This window comes from Prionailurus viverrinus, chromosome A1 (assembly GCF_022837055.1).
Source record: "Prionailurus viverrinus isolate Anna chromosome A1, UM_Priviv_1.0, whole genome shotgun sequence".
In the NCBI taxonomy this organism is placed as follows: Eukaryota; Metazoa; Chordata; class Mammalia; order Carnivora; family Felidae; genus Prionailurus; species Prionailurus viverrinus.
This window is the reverse complement of record NC_062561.1, coordinates 123,021,626-123,038,140: the sequence shown is the minus strand read 5'-3', so window position 1 is coordinate 123,038,140 and position 16,515 is coordinate 123,021,626. Positions and strand designations below refer to the sequence as shown.

General features: G+C 44.0%; 1 protein-coding gene across 1 annotated transcript in view; it reads left to right on the top strand.

Annotated features, from left to right (window-relative positions):
* Positions 1–564: 564 nt before the first annotated feature.
* The window catches only part of PPP2R2B (protein phosphatase 2 regulatory subunit Bbeta), a 425,245-nt gene continuing 409,294 nt past the window's right edge, over positions 565–16,515 (top strand). Inside the window, exon 1 of the mRNA XM_047868760.1 lies at positions 565–638. Within this exon, the coding sequence (XP_047724716.1) occupies positions 565–638 (74 nt within the window). The remainder of the gene's footprint in view (positions 639–16,515) is intronic.

The following is a 16,515-nucleotide window of genomic DNA, read 5'->3' as shown; positions in this document are numbered from 1 at the left end:
GACCCATTTCATTGCACTGTACTTTAATATTCCTGAGACCCATGGCATTACGGGTGGCTCTTTTAACAGCCATCTCTCTCCAGGGCAGAACACTGTGCAGTCTTTGTTTCATCTGATCTTCCAGCTAAATAAGAGATGGTCACTTATCCTCAGTGCTCCCCTATCCTGCTGGATTTCTATTGCTAGAGGAGAAACTGACCACACGGGAAAAGGTAGAGGTTTCAGGCAGGGCATTTCAGCGTGTGTTTACAGGCAGGACTGACTTACTCAGCAAATCCTGCTCGGAGAAGCTGCAGCCAATGAAGAGGCTATATCCCGGCTTGCTTGGGGGCTTCTGAGTTTGAGCTGCACGCAGAAATGTAAGGCAGTGCTTCCTGGTGCTGATGGCAAAATGGGACCCATCTCCAGTTATTCCTCGGGCTTCCCAGCTCTGCACATCCAGGAGAGAACCTACATAAACATATTGGGGATGTAGCCAGCTTGAAAGGCCGAGAGAATCCTTATGGATTCAGGAGACTGTTTTTTTATTTAGATTTTTATTTTTTATTTTTTTTGGAAGATGAAATGCTTCTCTCGTTACCTGCCTTACATCTTCAGACCTCCGAATACCATCCTCTCTTCCAGCTGCCACACGGAAGGTACAGACCAGAGAGGGAGACTGTCTGGGTGGGTGGGAAAAAGTGGGCTGGTGTATGACTTCCCACAGGCTCTGCCGGATCCTGCTTTTGGTAGCTACTAGCTGACTGCCGTTCCTGGCAAAAGCTTGTGTCTAACAGACTTAGATCTGCTTCTAAAATCAGTCTGTCTTCTCTAAGGAAAGGGAAGTATTTTCTGAAGAGCAGGATAATGTTGCAAAGGTGATCTCAAAGCTGATACAGCTGAGTCAAAAAAAAAATCAGAAATATTTTGCCAGTTTCCCTTATTCTCCTTCACAAGCAAACAAGTAATGAGAACTCCTGTTAAGGAAGAAGATTTTCAGTAAGTGCTGCCACATACATTTATCCAAGCTCTCTGTTTTGTCATTGTCTGTTTAATAACTTGGTGCATGCCCAAGAAAGCAATTAGCAAAATAGAATTAGCTTACACATGACTGTAGAGTGTCTGTTGTTGGATTGGTTTGCCCGGAGTCTGGACTTGGGTTGCAGAGCCGGAAGACACAGCTGACTTTCAGCGCTTCTGGAAATGTGGTTTGTGGGGGGTCCTGAGTTGATGCCTTCTGGTGAGGGTGAGCTGAGCCTTGTACAAACAGTCCCAGTTCCTGGTCCTTTGGGGACCTCCTCTGCTACCTTCTGACCTCGAGTGCTATGCGTCTGTGTTTGTATGTACTTTCTGTGTGCACGTGTGTGTGCCTTGTCAACGTGCTGGCAATTCACCTTCATCAAAGCACTGCAGGTATCAACATTTCTGGAGCCAGTAGCTGGCTGTGCATATTCTATGTGTGATTTGTCTGTTTCTTTTGATCTGCTACATCCTCGAAAAAGAGCAGTTTCAAGCAAAGCAGCTGGCTGGCTGCTTTTCAGGCTGAGGGTTGTCCTACAAGCAGTACTGATTGAAGAGGGCTGGGGGTGGGGAGGGACTCCCACCACAGCTCCGTCCAGCCACACTCTACAGAAAGGAGCTGATGACCAGCCTGTTCGGAAAACCCACCCTTGTTTCTCGTCCTCGGAGTAGGAACCTGGGATTGGGGGTGGTGTATATAAAACAAGAAAAGTATTTATTATACTGCAAAGTGATTTTCAGTCAATACCCCCAGGAAAAGCAAGTAGGAGTTCGAGATCACCCTTGAATTGAGTCCAAGGATGGTATTTTTCACAGACCTTGCTATCTTCTGGATGTTTTTTTCAATTAGATAATTCCCTTAAAAATGTTATTGGTGGCTAAAGGAGATGACCCATTGAGAAATCTTGCCCCTCACATAGAGGATCTTAGTAAGTCTCTGAGGTGGGTGGCATAGATAGAAATCTTCAGGGACATTTTCCATGTACGAAAGACCCAAACTCACACAGGAAGCTGCCTAGATGACTGTTCTATTTCTGATTGGTCCCCCATCCTCTCCTCCTAGCTTAGATTCAGGAACCCAAACACTTGGTCTCTTCAGTTGCTGTTCTGTGTCTTAAACTAAGATCCTACCTCATACAGACAAACCACCACCACCAAGAACTTTCTTGAACTGTTTTTTAACTAAGTCTAACCGTTTTATTCCATCAAATGGGAATCACATTTTATTCCTATCAAAACAATCTCTAACTTACTAACTACCACCAGATTTAGGGGGTGGGGAGTAAGGAGACTTGTCTTTCAATCTGTTGTAAAGCTAATAGACAATGGTTAGGGAGGATAGCTTGTAGCAGACATTAAGGTGGTGAGTGAGGTCCTGGAGCTGGGTGGGGAAGGCATGAGTTAAACACCAAGCAAGCAGGGCCAATTCGCTTAATTGCTCTGTGCTCAATTTTACCTATTAAGTGGAAATAAAAGGACTTATTCCCAGGATACTGAGAATTAAATGTGATCATTCAAGGCCTTTAGGAGGCTTGGTACATGGTAGGTGCTGTCCGTTTTGAAGTCACATGCACTTTATCAGACAGTCAAGTTTTCTTTTTTTATTACAGTGTCTCCCTTAGGTAGTGAACAGTTTCCTCAAACACAAAACAGTGTCGCTTGGAACTAGTTACACTTAGAGTTTGTCCAAGGAGAAAAATATGTGAGAACGAGTCTGTGTTTTTATATTGTTAGCAATTATGTCACTCCGTAGTTTCTTCTAGAAAAGTTATGGCTGCAAACTTCCTATTTTATTTAATTGAAGAGACAGAGAATGAATAATTGGTGTATATCCTTGTGAAAATCAAATAAATACAAATACCCAAACAATTCCCTTAAGAGTAATTCGAGAACAACTTTAAAAGCTTCAATAATCGCTGGGTTTCTTGGAGGGTGGAGCCACCCTACTTAAAAGACAGGTGTTCCTTCCAATTTGTCTTGACATTGTTTTCTCAACACAGAAAGATCATGGGCTTTGAATTTTAGCTCTGCCCCTTGCCAACTGGGTGATGTTGGGTAGTCATTTAACCTCTCTGAGCCTGTTTCCTCATTTGTAAAACATGGATAATCACACGTTATAGGATGGCTGCAAAGAAATACATTCAGAATGCCGTGCACAGGGTGATAATCATAGTAGTAGCGATAATAATAGTTATTATTATTCTTGTTATTGGCCTTCATCTGTATTGCACCTACTGTGTCCCAGACACCATCTTAGCACATGATGTAGTAACACATTCACACATATGTGGTCCACAAATAATAGTCCTTTTTCTTTCCTTCTCTCACTTTCAACCCTCTAGCCTGTTCCTTCATCCATCAGGTCAAGATGTTGTTCTTCCTGTTACAGTCAAAATACTTTTTAAAAAATACGATCATAGTCCCTTCCTTAACCCCCCTCAAACAACATGCTTGCCTTAAAAACCTCTCAGTGGTTTCCTATGGCCCAGCAGGCCCTGTGTGTTCTGACCCCTGCCTGACTTCCCTGCCTGACCTGAAGTACATTCCATCTTGCCTCGTCTCCAGCCACACAGGCCTTTCTTGGTTCTTCAGGAATCTTGCTCTGGCTACAGACGTCTCTTTCTCCCCTCAGTCCCTTTCCTTATTAATCCTGGCCTTGGCCTCTCAGCTCAAGTGGAGAAGCCATCCCTGCCCTGAGGTCCTCCTAGTCCTAGCTCCTAGAGAACCGGGGTGTTTCAAAACACCTGTCATAGTTTGTCATCCTGAATGGCCTGCATAACTGCTTTGGGAATATCTGTCTCCTGGATAGACTGAGGGTGTCATGGGAGCAGGACCCACATGTAGTTTTGCTCTCGGCTGTACCCCCAGCACTAGAACAATACCAAGTACTTAGTGGGCACTCAACAAAATTTTATTGAATGAAAATATGCCAAATACCAAGGCTATTATAGAATCACGTTTTTAAAACACAGGTGAAACACATTCTCCAAAGCATTAATGGCTACAGGAATGCAAGCTGTTTTAACCATTGCTGGTTGGGGAGCTTTTTGTGGACATTCTTGCGGGCATTGGTTTTATGATCATGCTCTACTTTAACTTGAAATCAGAGGATAAGAATGGGAAAAAGGTCAACTAAATAATGCTGATGCACGAACAGGGTTTGGAGAGGACAAGTGAATTGTCTTCTCTTCTCTGTGGACCTCATTAAAAGGGCACATAACTCCCTCCCCCCACAGTGAGGAAGGATTCATCCAGCCAAATGATTCTAGGATTAGAGGAACAGAATCTGAATCACAAGCAGAATGAAACCGTTCCGGACAGGACAGAGAGGAAGGGGAGACCCACAGGAATAAGAAAGCCAGTGAAGTATGAGGAATCTTGCCTGATATTTTCCAATGGACCTAATGTGGCACCCAACTTGGGAGGGCCTTTTCTGGGCCGGTGAACACATGAGTAAAGGCACTTCCTTTTCCTGAAGGGACAAGGGTCATGTGCCTTGCCTCGTGCCACTTCCTTTCCCTGAGTTGTCTCTGTCACGTTTTCATGCTGCAAGTCCTTGCTCATCTCTTAAAAGGTAGCTCAAGTCAGGGCTTCCCAGGACGACTTCCTTAACAACTCTAAAGATTGACTTGTTATTATGAGTCACAAGAAGCACAAGAGTTGTGGACAGAAGAGATGAGGAGAAGGAGAGTAGCACCGCAAGAATCAGTGGCTATGTGCTCAGGGCTATGCCTGTATGATCTCATTTACTGCTCTCACATTCTTGTACCAAATGCTCTTATCTCTATGCTATAGGTGAGGAAATGGACACATGCCTGCTGTGTCCAGAGCCACAGTTAGTAAAGTCAGAGCTAAGACTCAAGTCCAAGCTGTCTGAATCAGAACTCGGTGCTCTTCACTCATGCATTACGCATTTCCTTCTGAACACAGCCTGCAGATTACGTTGAAACAGTCTATTTACGTGCCTGTCTCCTGGTGGCCGGGAGCAGCTTGGGGACAGGGATTCTGTCCTGTTTGGCTTTAGTCTTTGCATCCTGGTTAGCACGGAGCTTGACTCTGAGTAGGTGATCAAGAAGCTCTTCTTAAATAAAAAACTGAATGGGAGAGTGACAAATCTGTCTATGCAGCCATAGTTCTCCTTCATAAGGAGGAAACAGGAAGCAGAATACCTTCCAGTGACACCCAAAAACAGGCTTGCTGGAAGTCTACATGCACATACAGAGGGGGGGAAGTACACATTTTCCTGTTTATCATGTTGTAAATAATCATAAAATAATAACAAAAAACATACAGTGCTTATTACTGGGTAGAATTCTGACACGTACATGCACGTGGATGTAGGAACAGGTGTATGTCTTCCTCACCACAATCCTATGAGGTAAGTACTGTTATTATCCTCATTTTAGAAATAAGGAGACTAAGACACAGAGCATTCAGGTAACCTGTCTAAGGTGACACAGCTGTTAAGTGCAAGGGTGAGGATGAGAACCCGTGCGGTCTGGTTGCAGAGTACATGCTAAGAAAGGATCCATTCCTCTGTTCTGTGCCTTTTTACGCATTTATGGAATTCTTATTTTTCTTATTTTTGGAAATCTCTTCTTAGCCCCTTCCACATATGTAGAACCAACCCACTCTTCAGGCCTACATCAAAGGCACTTCCCACCCACACCTTTCCCTGACTGTTCATCTTCTCACCTACATTTAAAGCCTTTCCCAAATGTGCATCATGATTCTCTGTAACATGGAAATAATATTATGCCACCTGACCAGGATATTGTAAGGCTTAAGTGAGACAAAATCTGATGTTGATTTAGACTAAAAAAAGGTGATTTTTTTTTGTTTGTTTTTTACGTTTTTTATATATAATACATGTCCCTGCTTTCATCCAAGGCCAGCCCTCTCCTTGGGAGCTGGATCCCATCCCTGACCCCAACCCAAGCCCTTCACTGCTGCCCTTGGCCCCTCTCTGTGTGTAATCACCAAGTCTTTAAGTCTTTCCTCTAAACGGGATCATTGGTGTGCGATCGCCAGCATGCTGTCAGTCACCTGACTTTAAATACTCCTCTTGTGATCCTGTGTCCGCCTCCAGCTACTGCCGTGTCCTACTCCTCTTCGCAGAAAATTGCCTTGAAACAGTCATCCATACACAGTGGCCAAGTTGCTCTTGTGAGAGTCCTGTGGCCCCCTCACTGACCAGGGTCCTCTGCCCCACCTCTCAAGCTGCATTGGCACACACGGTCACTGCTTCTTTGGCCTCACGGTCCACACTTTCTGTCTGTTTCCTTCTCCCGCCATGGCTAGTCCTTCTGATCCTCCTAAACCGTAAACACGTGAGCCAAGGGCGCAGGCCTCTCCTTATGTGTGCTTGTTCCTAGGTGGCCTCAGCTAGCCCAGGGTGTTAGACCTCATCCCTCCAACCTGCATCCCCGCTCCAACCTCTCACCCCAAATGCAGACCTGCACATCCAACTACTTACCCAGCACTTTCTCTGGGATGCTCTACAGGTCTCAAAGCCCAGCTCTTCGTTCCCTTTGAGAAAAACCCACGTGTCCAGCTTCTTCTCCAGCTCAATGAACAAGGACTCCAGTCTCCTGGTTACTTCAGCCACAAACCTTGGAGTCATCCTTCATTTCTATCATTGTTTCATATCCTTCTTCTCATTCTACAGTGACTCCTCTGGGCCCAACCTCCTAAAAATATCCAGAATCCATTCATGTCTCATCACATCCATTTCTCAAATGCTTCTTCACCAGAGAGGCCTTTCCTGGCCTTCCTGTCTAAAATCTGTCTCTCTTTCTCTCTCCCTCTTTCCTCTCCCTCTCCCTCTCCCTCTCCCTCCCTCTCCCTCCCTCTCCCTCCCTCTCCCTCTCCCTCTCTCCCTCCATGTCTCTCTTTCTCTCTTCCTCTCCCCCACCTCTCTGTCTCTTTCTCTCTCTCACACTCACATCTATACCCACACCCCCACTCCCCAGTTACCTTTGCCCTGCTTTATCTTTATCCACAGCACTTAGCTTTACTGGCTGTGTTATACACCCATTTGCTTATTTCTTGCTCTCCTTTGTGCTCTGTAGACTGTAAGCTGCATGAGAGCAGAGGCTCACTTCTGTATCTCCAGCACATAGGACAGCTCCCAGCACCTTGCAGGCATGTAATAGATACATGTTGATTGAATGAATGGGTGCGTGAATGGATGCTTATGTGAACTCTTAGTAATAAAGTAGGAAGAATGGCCTCTGAAACCAGCTAAACCTGAGTTCTAATCTGACACTCATAATTACTTGCTGGGTGACATTCAGTTACTTGACTGGTATATTTCTTTCTCCAACAATAACATATCAGAGTACTGTTATGAAGGAGAAAAAAAATTGTAATTTTGTAAAACATCTAGCATAATGCCTATCAATAGTCTGTGAGTGAGACTTTACACAGTCACATAAAGGCATGAATGGTTCATGCCGATTGAGTTGTTTTTGCCTACCGACACAGCTAGCATTGGCAGTAGCCTTGTTATCTGCCAGACCCTGTGCTAAATACTGGATAGTCACTGCCTCACATAAATCTCAGAAGATCATGACGTAAGTACTGTTAACTGTCCTCATTTTACAGATGAGGTAGCAAGGCACAGAATGTTATAGTAACTTACCTGAAGCCACATGGCCATTATGTGGTAGATCAGAGTTTGCACCCAGACAGTTTGACTCTAGAGCCCAGGGTCTTATCTGCCTCATAATATACTGCATTTTGTAATACGAAGCATAAATACCATATTTTAAGCATTGTTCTCAGCACATGGGAACTTAAAAGATGTAAAGGACTCATCCTTATTTGAAGAAATCGCAGTATGGCAGGGGAGAGAAAGGCATACACGCATAACTCTAACAGTAGATTTTAACCCTGACTGTGCCTGAGGATCAGCTGTGGCAAATGAACAGGGATGTCTCCACCATGTCTACCTATTGAATCAGACTTCCTGGAAGGCAGCCCTGGGAATCCTAGTTTTCAGAGCTCCCCAGGTGAATCTTGAATAGTCAGAGCTGAGTACCTGAGTCTGTGATAAACGATGCTCAGGGTTAAGGAATATAGTCAAAGGGAAGAGCTCTGGGAGAAAGAGATTGATCCATTGTAGATCCCTTTGAAATGATAGAGTAAGATCTGCAGTTGAGAAGAGGTTGCTTTTGGTCAGGATGTCCGATGTCTGGCAGATAGGTGGCTGTCCTAGAAAGATTCAAGGTCAGTGTTATTTGCTTATGCTTTCAATGGATCTCTACTGAGCATTTGTCTGCTTCATGGTAGCTATGAATTTGCTTCAAGATTTTATTTTCAGGGACCAGCTAGAACATCTACCTAATATAGAGACAGTCATTCAGTTTCTTGCCCTTTACTTCTGTCATCTACATGAAGGGGAATAAAAATTATGCACATATCATTGAACAGTTGCTTTGGTGAGTAAACATGATAATTCATGCAAAGTATATAGTGTGGTACACAGTGCATATTAAGAACTCAATAAGAGCTGTTGTTATTATAAATATGATCCATATTAGTGGAGGTCTCAGAAAACACCCTTGTCCTGAGTACTTCGATGAAATGTGGCGATGGAAAGAATCCTAGGCCAGTGGCCCAGAGACGCCTACATTCTGGTCCTTTTGTGACATTGATGTCCCTTGATGAATTGTCTAATCCTGCTGTGCCTCGGAGTCAAGTGGGAATATAATAAAACCTGGCAGTGTTGGTGTGAGATTAAGTGATAGAGCTTTGTGAAGCATGTCCCCCTCTTGAGGTTCCCACATTAAACCAGAAGCAGGGAGTGGTAACTTAGTTTTAGGAGTTCCTAATAAAATCCATAAAGAATTTAGCAGCTGATAAGAAATGTGGAGGGTAGGGGCACCTGGGTGGCTCAGTTGGTTAAGCATCCGACTTCGGCTCAGGGCATGATCCTCTGGTGAGTTCAAGCCCCGTGTTGGACTCTGTGCTGACAGCTCAGAGCCTGGAGCCTGCTGTGGATTCTGTGTCTCCCTCTTTGCCCCTCCCCCTCTCATGATCCCTCTCTCTCTCTCTCTCTCTCTCTCTCTCTCTCCTTCAAAAACAAAATAATCATACAAAAAATGTGGAAGATAGAAAATAATGTTTGATAAAAGCCAACTGGGAGCGAGGCACTCTCCATGCATTATTATCACATGGAGATAATTATCACAAGGATGGTGCATGGCAGTAGTCACATTTTACAGGTGAAGACCTGGGAGAGGACTTGTAAGGTGAACTGTCTAGTTGGAAAAGACTTTGGCTTTGGAATCGGTTACACTAGAGTTCCAAATATGATTAAAGATATTTATCCTCTGAGTGTTTTGTCAATAGTAAAATGTAAGTAATCATGTTTCCTTTTTGGGTTTATTGTAAGGATAAAAGACGTTGAGTGAAATATACCTAATAGTCACTTAATAGATGGCCCCTGTACTTACTGTGACAGTATTTTTGTCCAGGTAACACTGTGCTAGTCTGATGGCACATCCTGGGTTTCTCGTAGACCATCATGTTCCCATCAAAAAAAAAAAAAAAAAAAAAAGTTCGGTCTCGCATTTTTTAATTCTTTCAACCTTTATCACTTTTGCTGCTTGCTTTTAACATACACTGGTTAGTGCCGTTCTGATTTGTGTTTCTGAATTCATTGTTTGCTTTTGGTACTTGCGCCCCAAGGCAATTCCTTCATTTTGACTCAATTTTATAAATCTAATAGAAAAATCACCAGCAGTGAAATCATCACCATCGTTAGACTGGCCCATTAGTTTTCTGAGTCACTGTTTCTTCCCTGGCAGATGGAGCTGGGAGAAAAGATGGGCCGAGATGGCCAAAGCCTTTATCTTCCCAAGTATCTGCAAAAGCACAGTTAGCAGGAAAAGCAAACAGGAGGCAAATAAATGGGCGATTTCAAAGATATGCATGAAAGGCTGCTCTGGATCCTATTGTTGATACATGGGAATGTCACTTACCTGGAAATTTTAGGAGCAAACTGAGGAGTCAGTGAACCTCTTTGCAAGAGAAATTATTTATTCAAAAATTACAAACAAATGCCTAAAGAACATCTCTATTCCATGTCAGATATTGGCTAGACAATGGGTTCACCGGTGGTGAACGTACATTTGGTTCCCGCCTAGATGCAAGACTAATTAATCAAGTTACTATAAACAGTGACAAATGCTCTAGTGGTGAGGGCATATGAAGACAAGGTCTAATAGTGTTGCATAAGGCCCAGGAAGAGGAGGACATCATCCCTGGAGAAGTGTCCCTTGAGCTGAGATCTGAAGGATAAGTACGACTTGCCCAGGCAGAATGAGAGGGAATCTTCCAGGCAAAGGAGAGCATGTTTGCGAGGCCCTGTTACCAGAGGGTTATGGTGAATGTGAGGTTCTGAAGGATGGCTGATGAGACTGGAGAGAGACCCAGCAAGAGAACAGTAGAGAATGAAGCTGTCAAGTGGTAGGTCCTGCACGCCTCTGTGGTGTCAGTTACAGACTTAACCCAAAGAGCAACTGGAAATTACTGAAGGGTACAAATTTTGGGGAAAATTTCAGCCCAAACTTGCAACATGAGGATATTCTCCTGACTGCTGTGAGACTAGAAGGGCTACGAGATGGGTGGATACGTTTTAAGGAGTGGGCTGCTGAAGGCAGTCTCTATCATTGCATTTTGCTAGACGTGTAGATGGCACTCTGTATGCCCCAAAGTCCTCAATCAGAATAAAGTGCAGAAATCTGTTCATTTTCTTGACATCCAGACAAAACTTCTTCTTCTCCATGAGCAATAGCAGGAACACACAATGCTCTGTTTTGAAGAGGCAGTAAACCTTCAAGGCATTGAAAAATAGAGTAGTGTGCTTTTCCAGATACAGCACTTGGAAATCATGATATTTAGAAGGAAAAGAAAGGCTGTGTTAGGACAAAGCCATTAAAGATGTTTTCATATCATGTTTATTCAGCACAAAATAGCTGCTCCATCAAAGCCTCTAGATAGAATGGTACATATTCTCAGCTGTGTACACTCACATATAAACAGAAAGGTGACCCTCTCAGGGGAGAGTTGACCAAAAGTCAGTCTCATGAGCAAAGGCTAGAAAGCCATGTTCTACCTTAATTATTAATTCATTTTTTTCAACCAAGATGATAGAATATCTAAGCATGTGGTTAGAAGCCCCAAGTGTAAAATCCTTCAGGAGCCCAGAAGTAGCATATTAACCAAAAAAGGCATGATAATTGGCTATCATGAAACTGTGTGTTTGAGCCCTGCCTAAAGCCAACACAGTCTAGTTAAAAAAAAAGAAAAAAAAAAAAAGAAAAAAAGGAAAAAAAAAAAAAAGAAAAGAGACACTGAATAAGGAAAACAAAGTCAGACCCGGCCCTCCGGCCACCCATATCCATCCCATTAGATAGAATCAGAATTTTGGTTTGGGAGCAGGTCCCTGAAACCAGTAGCCCAGCCCTTTCCAGGGTCTCTGAAGCCCAGTATTCCTGACAAGAGAGCATTGGAGAACTCACTCCCTGCCAAAGCTGGCCCTTCTACTTCAGGACACTTCCGGCTATCTCTAGATCTGTTAGTTGAGCTGGAGTCTGTTTCTTAGAATAATTGAAATCTATTTCTTCTCAAATCATAAATCTGAGGCCTTTTCCTCATGACTTTTCTGCATTAGGACAATGATTTTCACACCCTGTGCAGGCTTCAGATTCCAAGTTCCTTCAAGTAGCCTCCTGTGACTTTATCTAGAGTCGTGGCCAAAAGGAGACTTTAGGTGCCACATCCTGTTCTAAGTGTTTTAAGGTAGTAGCTCATTTAGTTCTAACAACATTCTGATGAAGAGGAAACTTGTATTATCCCCATTTTACAGAGACAGACACTGAGGCCCAGAAACATAAGTCACCTGCCCAAAGTCACATGGTCAGCAAGCAGCAGAGGTAGGACCTGAACCCAGGTAGGCTGGCCCCAGAGCTTTGTTCTTCCACCCACGATGGAGGGGAAAACACAAGCTTTGCTGTTAGTGTCTTGCCTTTGAGTCCAAGTTCCAACACTGCCCATGGCCACCTGCTTCTGACCAAGCCTCCACTTCTTCATTCATGAGATGTCTATCGTGAACCGTACCTCAGGGCTGCTGTGGGAATACCTAAAATAATGCACGTCAAGCAGCTGCAAAGTGCCTTACACATATTGCCTTCTCATTAAAGGCTGATAGAAGAAATAAATGTGTGAGTAAATGAATGAAGACCTTCTGGGCCAGCCTCCCCTGGCAAAGCTTCCTTACTCTTTGCCCCAATTCTCAGTTGAAGCACCTACTTATGATGCCCTCAGGAAGTCAGCCAGAAGTCACAGCATAAGCATAGGACAATAGACTGGAATGAAAATAAAACTATAATATAAATGACAATGAACCATTGCTTCATTCCCCCCAATCCAGACTTGAGATTATTTGGCAGCCTAGAAATAAACTAAACAAGCTACAAGATAGTGACCTTTCAGATCATGTCATGTCCCTCTTCCCGTTTTATGCAGTAAAATCTACAGTCTTTTTGTGGCCTCCAAGGCCTAGGAAGTCTGCATCCTGATGATCTCCTATAACCGCCCTCTTCATTCAGCCCACACCGGCTACACTGGCCTCCTTGCTGTTTCTCAAACATCCCAAGCACATTCCCTCTCCAGGACCTCATACTTGTTCCCTCTGTCTAGAATGTTCTTCTCCCAACCATGTTGTTCTTACCCTCACTTGTGTAAGTCTTGCACAGTTACCACTCTTCAGAGTCCAGAGTGCTAACCATTACACGATGGAACCCCACCAAATACCACTCTTCAAATAGGACTTCCTGCCTACCTGATCTACACTGCCCTAGCACTCCCCTTTTATTTTACTTCACAGATTGCGTCACTGCCTCACCCGTTATCTATTTGCCTGTGTTCATCATCAGTTTCCCATCAGTAGACCTTAACCTCCAGGAGACCAGGTGCTTTGAGCTTTTGCTCAGCATCATGCCTGCCATGTAATAGTTGGTGGCACATCGTTGTTGAATAAATGGTGCATAATAGTGGTTAGTAGAGGCAGCAGGTAGGCTCAGTGACCCACAAGAGTTTTACCTCTTTAGAAGGACACTAGTTCCCAAGCGCTAGCATACGCATAAAGATCATCTGCAGTGCTTGGTTTAAGATGCAGATTCGGGGGGCTCACATGCTCCTCCTGAAATTTTGAATCAGTACATCCTGAGTGAACCCCAGGACCTCCACTTTCAAGAAGCCCTCCAGTGCCTGTTGAGGATGGAACCCCAGTGCAGTTCATTGAGAAACACTGTCCTAGGGTAAGAGAAAAGTAAGAAATATACATAAGCAACACCCCTGAATTTTGCATGGTTGCCTTCCTCCCTCCATGTCTGGCCCAAGGTGTGAGAACTCCAGACTTAGCATTTAGGGTGTGATGCTGGTGGAGGCAAGCGGCAGGGCTCAGTGCAACGGTTCCTTATCACCCTGATCTCTCCGTCGGAGGTTGAGTGGCTGCGGACTTGCTTAAGGAGGGGTCTTAGAGTAACCTCAGAAGCAAAAGGACAGCATTAATATCCTCTCTTGCCTCTGCACAGAGCCGTTTACTGAATGACTGCTGCAATCTGTGAGTAGGGGAGGGTACCCCATCGGTCCTGGCAGTTGGCATCAAACCAGAGAGCCAGAGCTGGAAGAGTTGCAAGGTTCTGGTCAGAGCCCCACCCACTATCTTGCAGAGAGATTAAGTGAACCACCCAAAAGCACACAGCTAATTAGTATTTAAGAGCTGGCACTGAAACCCAGCCTGTGGCTTCACTGTGGTGTTTTGGCCTCTGTACCCTTTTGAAAGTGGTTTCACTGTTCCTAACAGTCCTGTGAATATCTTAGAATAATGTGCTGACCTGACTACAGACTATGTAAAAGGAGGGAAAAACCCCTCAAGGATAAACTGTAAAGAGTCTATGCCCTCTTATACTGTGAGCATGTGTACTGATAAGCCCGCAGGAGAAAACCAGCTTCATTGAGGTACTTTTAAATGGCTGAGCGAGGTATGTGTAATGGTGCTATTATTTTACAGGTTTTAAAGGAAGCTCATTTTTCTTTGAAATTGGCCTTACTTACACACAGAATCAGCGGGAAAGACGATGATCAGGTATTAAGCCTTCAAGAATGTTCTCATAAGTACCATCTTCACCACATTGGGTAGCCAACCGAAGGTAATTTGAGACCAGCGTATATAATATGTGTTTCCCCATGTTGTGCCTTCTAAACAGCACTAAGCAATAGACTGACCTTGACTATCTAGAGCTGAGGGCTGGGGATTCGGGGTGGTCATATGTTGCTGGAATGGATTCTTTTATGATTCCTGCTACATCTAAAACATGCCACTGTGCCAACTTGCATTTTTTTCTTTCCCATCTAAGCGACCCGGGCTGAGCTTGCTGTACATGCTGGGGACAACCTTGTCCAAATTCACTTCATTTGCACTCATTTATGTTCTTCTGTTTGGAAATTGTATTTTTGGCTCTGATTCAGATAAATTCAACCTGAGATGATAAATGGAATGATCCTGTAGCTGAAGCAGTGATGGAGGCTTTAGTTATAATTCTCTATTGATCCTCAGATATGCTCCGGGCATCATACAAAGTTATTTATTGGACACAGCACTGTCAGGTCGTAGCATAGACCTCAGTAAATTGATTGAAGTTGGAGGCTTCCGAGGATACCCAACCTTCATTTAAAGAACCACTTCCCCAGCAAGACCTGATTTTATAATGTGGTAGGAAAAAAGGTATCTTCTGCTCTGTATATTTTATCTTCTTAAAAGTTAGGCTCTCAAAGCTTGCAACTGAACAGGGTAAACAAATAAGAGGTATGTTCCAGGCAGCTGGAACAGTGCCTGGGGCTTAGCAGGGACTCAGTAAACATTTGCTCCATTCTGTTCTCTCCACTACCTTTGTCTGCAGACACAACAGTGTTGGCTCATTTCTTGGTCCATGTATTAAATCTTTCTTGGGTGCCTACTACATGGAATAATTCTGGACAGTATCCACTCGTATAAAGTACAGTTAGATCCTTGCTGCCATGGGCCTTATATTCTGCTGTGGGCAGACAGGTAATAAATCATTATAAGCAGTAGATCAACAGTAGGGTGGCAACCAAAGTAAGACTAGATCTAAACAAGGAGATTCAGATAAAATTTAAATAAAGACCTTGCATATACCTAACTGCAGAAACACCTTCCAAATTGGTCTTCCGGTACTTAGGCTTCATCCCTGGTCTCCTTGGCAGCCCTCCCAGCCAGCGTTCACAGCTCATTCTGGGTGCTTCTTGGCAAGTATTCACCAGGCCTCCTGTGCTGATCTCTTCTTTCCCATCTGGTGCTCTGATTCTGCACAGAATGGTGGGCAGATGCTGCCAGTAGCAGGGTTCTCTGCAGAAGTAAAGGCCTCTGGGAGCTGAGTCTGCAGACCCTTGGGACAGCATGAATTCATTCAAATGGTTTTAAAGCCTCTGTGAGGTTCCAGGCAGAGATCAGGCTCTAGAGAAATTTCAGGACACAAAGCAGCCACTGACCCTGACCTCAGGGTGCTTGCCTTCTAAGAGGGGAACTAGACAACCACAAGTGGACATCAAAAACTAGGACCTTGGGGCACCTGGGTGGCTCAGTCAGTTGAGCGTCCAACTTTGGTTCAGGTCATGATCTCACAGTTGGTGAGTTTAAGCCCCACATCGGGCTCTCTGCTGTCAGCACAGAGCCTGCTCCAGATCCTCTGTCCCCTTCTCTCTGCCCCTATCCCACTTATGCTCTCTCAAAAATAAATAAAACATAAAAAAACAACAGCCTAGGACCTTTTAAATAGTCATCAGGGGAGGGAAGAAAATAAAAATAGGATAAATAGCATAGCGAGTGACTGGGGAATGGCAGATTCCCAGGTGTAAGGTGGACAGGGAGCCCTTTCTGAAGCTGAGTCATGACTAATGAGAAAGAGCCAGCCATGTGAAGAGCCCAGGAAAGAGCATTCTAGGCAGAAGGCCCTACAAGCACAAAGTCCTGGAGACTGGAATAAATTTGGTATACTCAACGAATGGGAAGGTCTTGGTGAACTATTGTATGTTTTGGGGGTAGTTTTTATAGCTTAGTTAAAAAAAAATTCTTTCAGATATTTAAGCCCTATAATTCATTATACTTTTCAAAGAAGCAGTGTATATTCGAAGCTAAAAAATTAGATCCTAGAGACAGCTTACTTACATCCGTAAGGGGATAATCTGATGATTGAGTCCTGCCTGCAGTCAGATTGCCTTTATGGAATACTGGATTTCCCGTATATTAGCTGAGTGACTTCTGCCACCTTACTTAGTCTTTCTGTGCTTCACTTGCCAGAAGGGGGATAAGAATAGTGCCTACGTCATGGGAATCTTTTGGTGATAATTTTAAGTGCTAACCAGGCCATAGTAAGTGTTCCAAGCATGTTGGCTATTCTAATCCCTCCATTGTTTTGCCCCTGG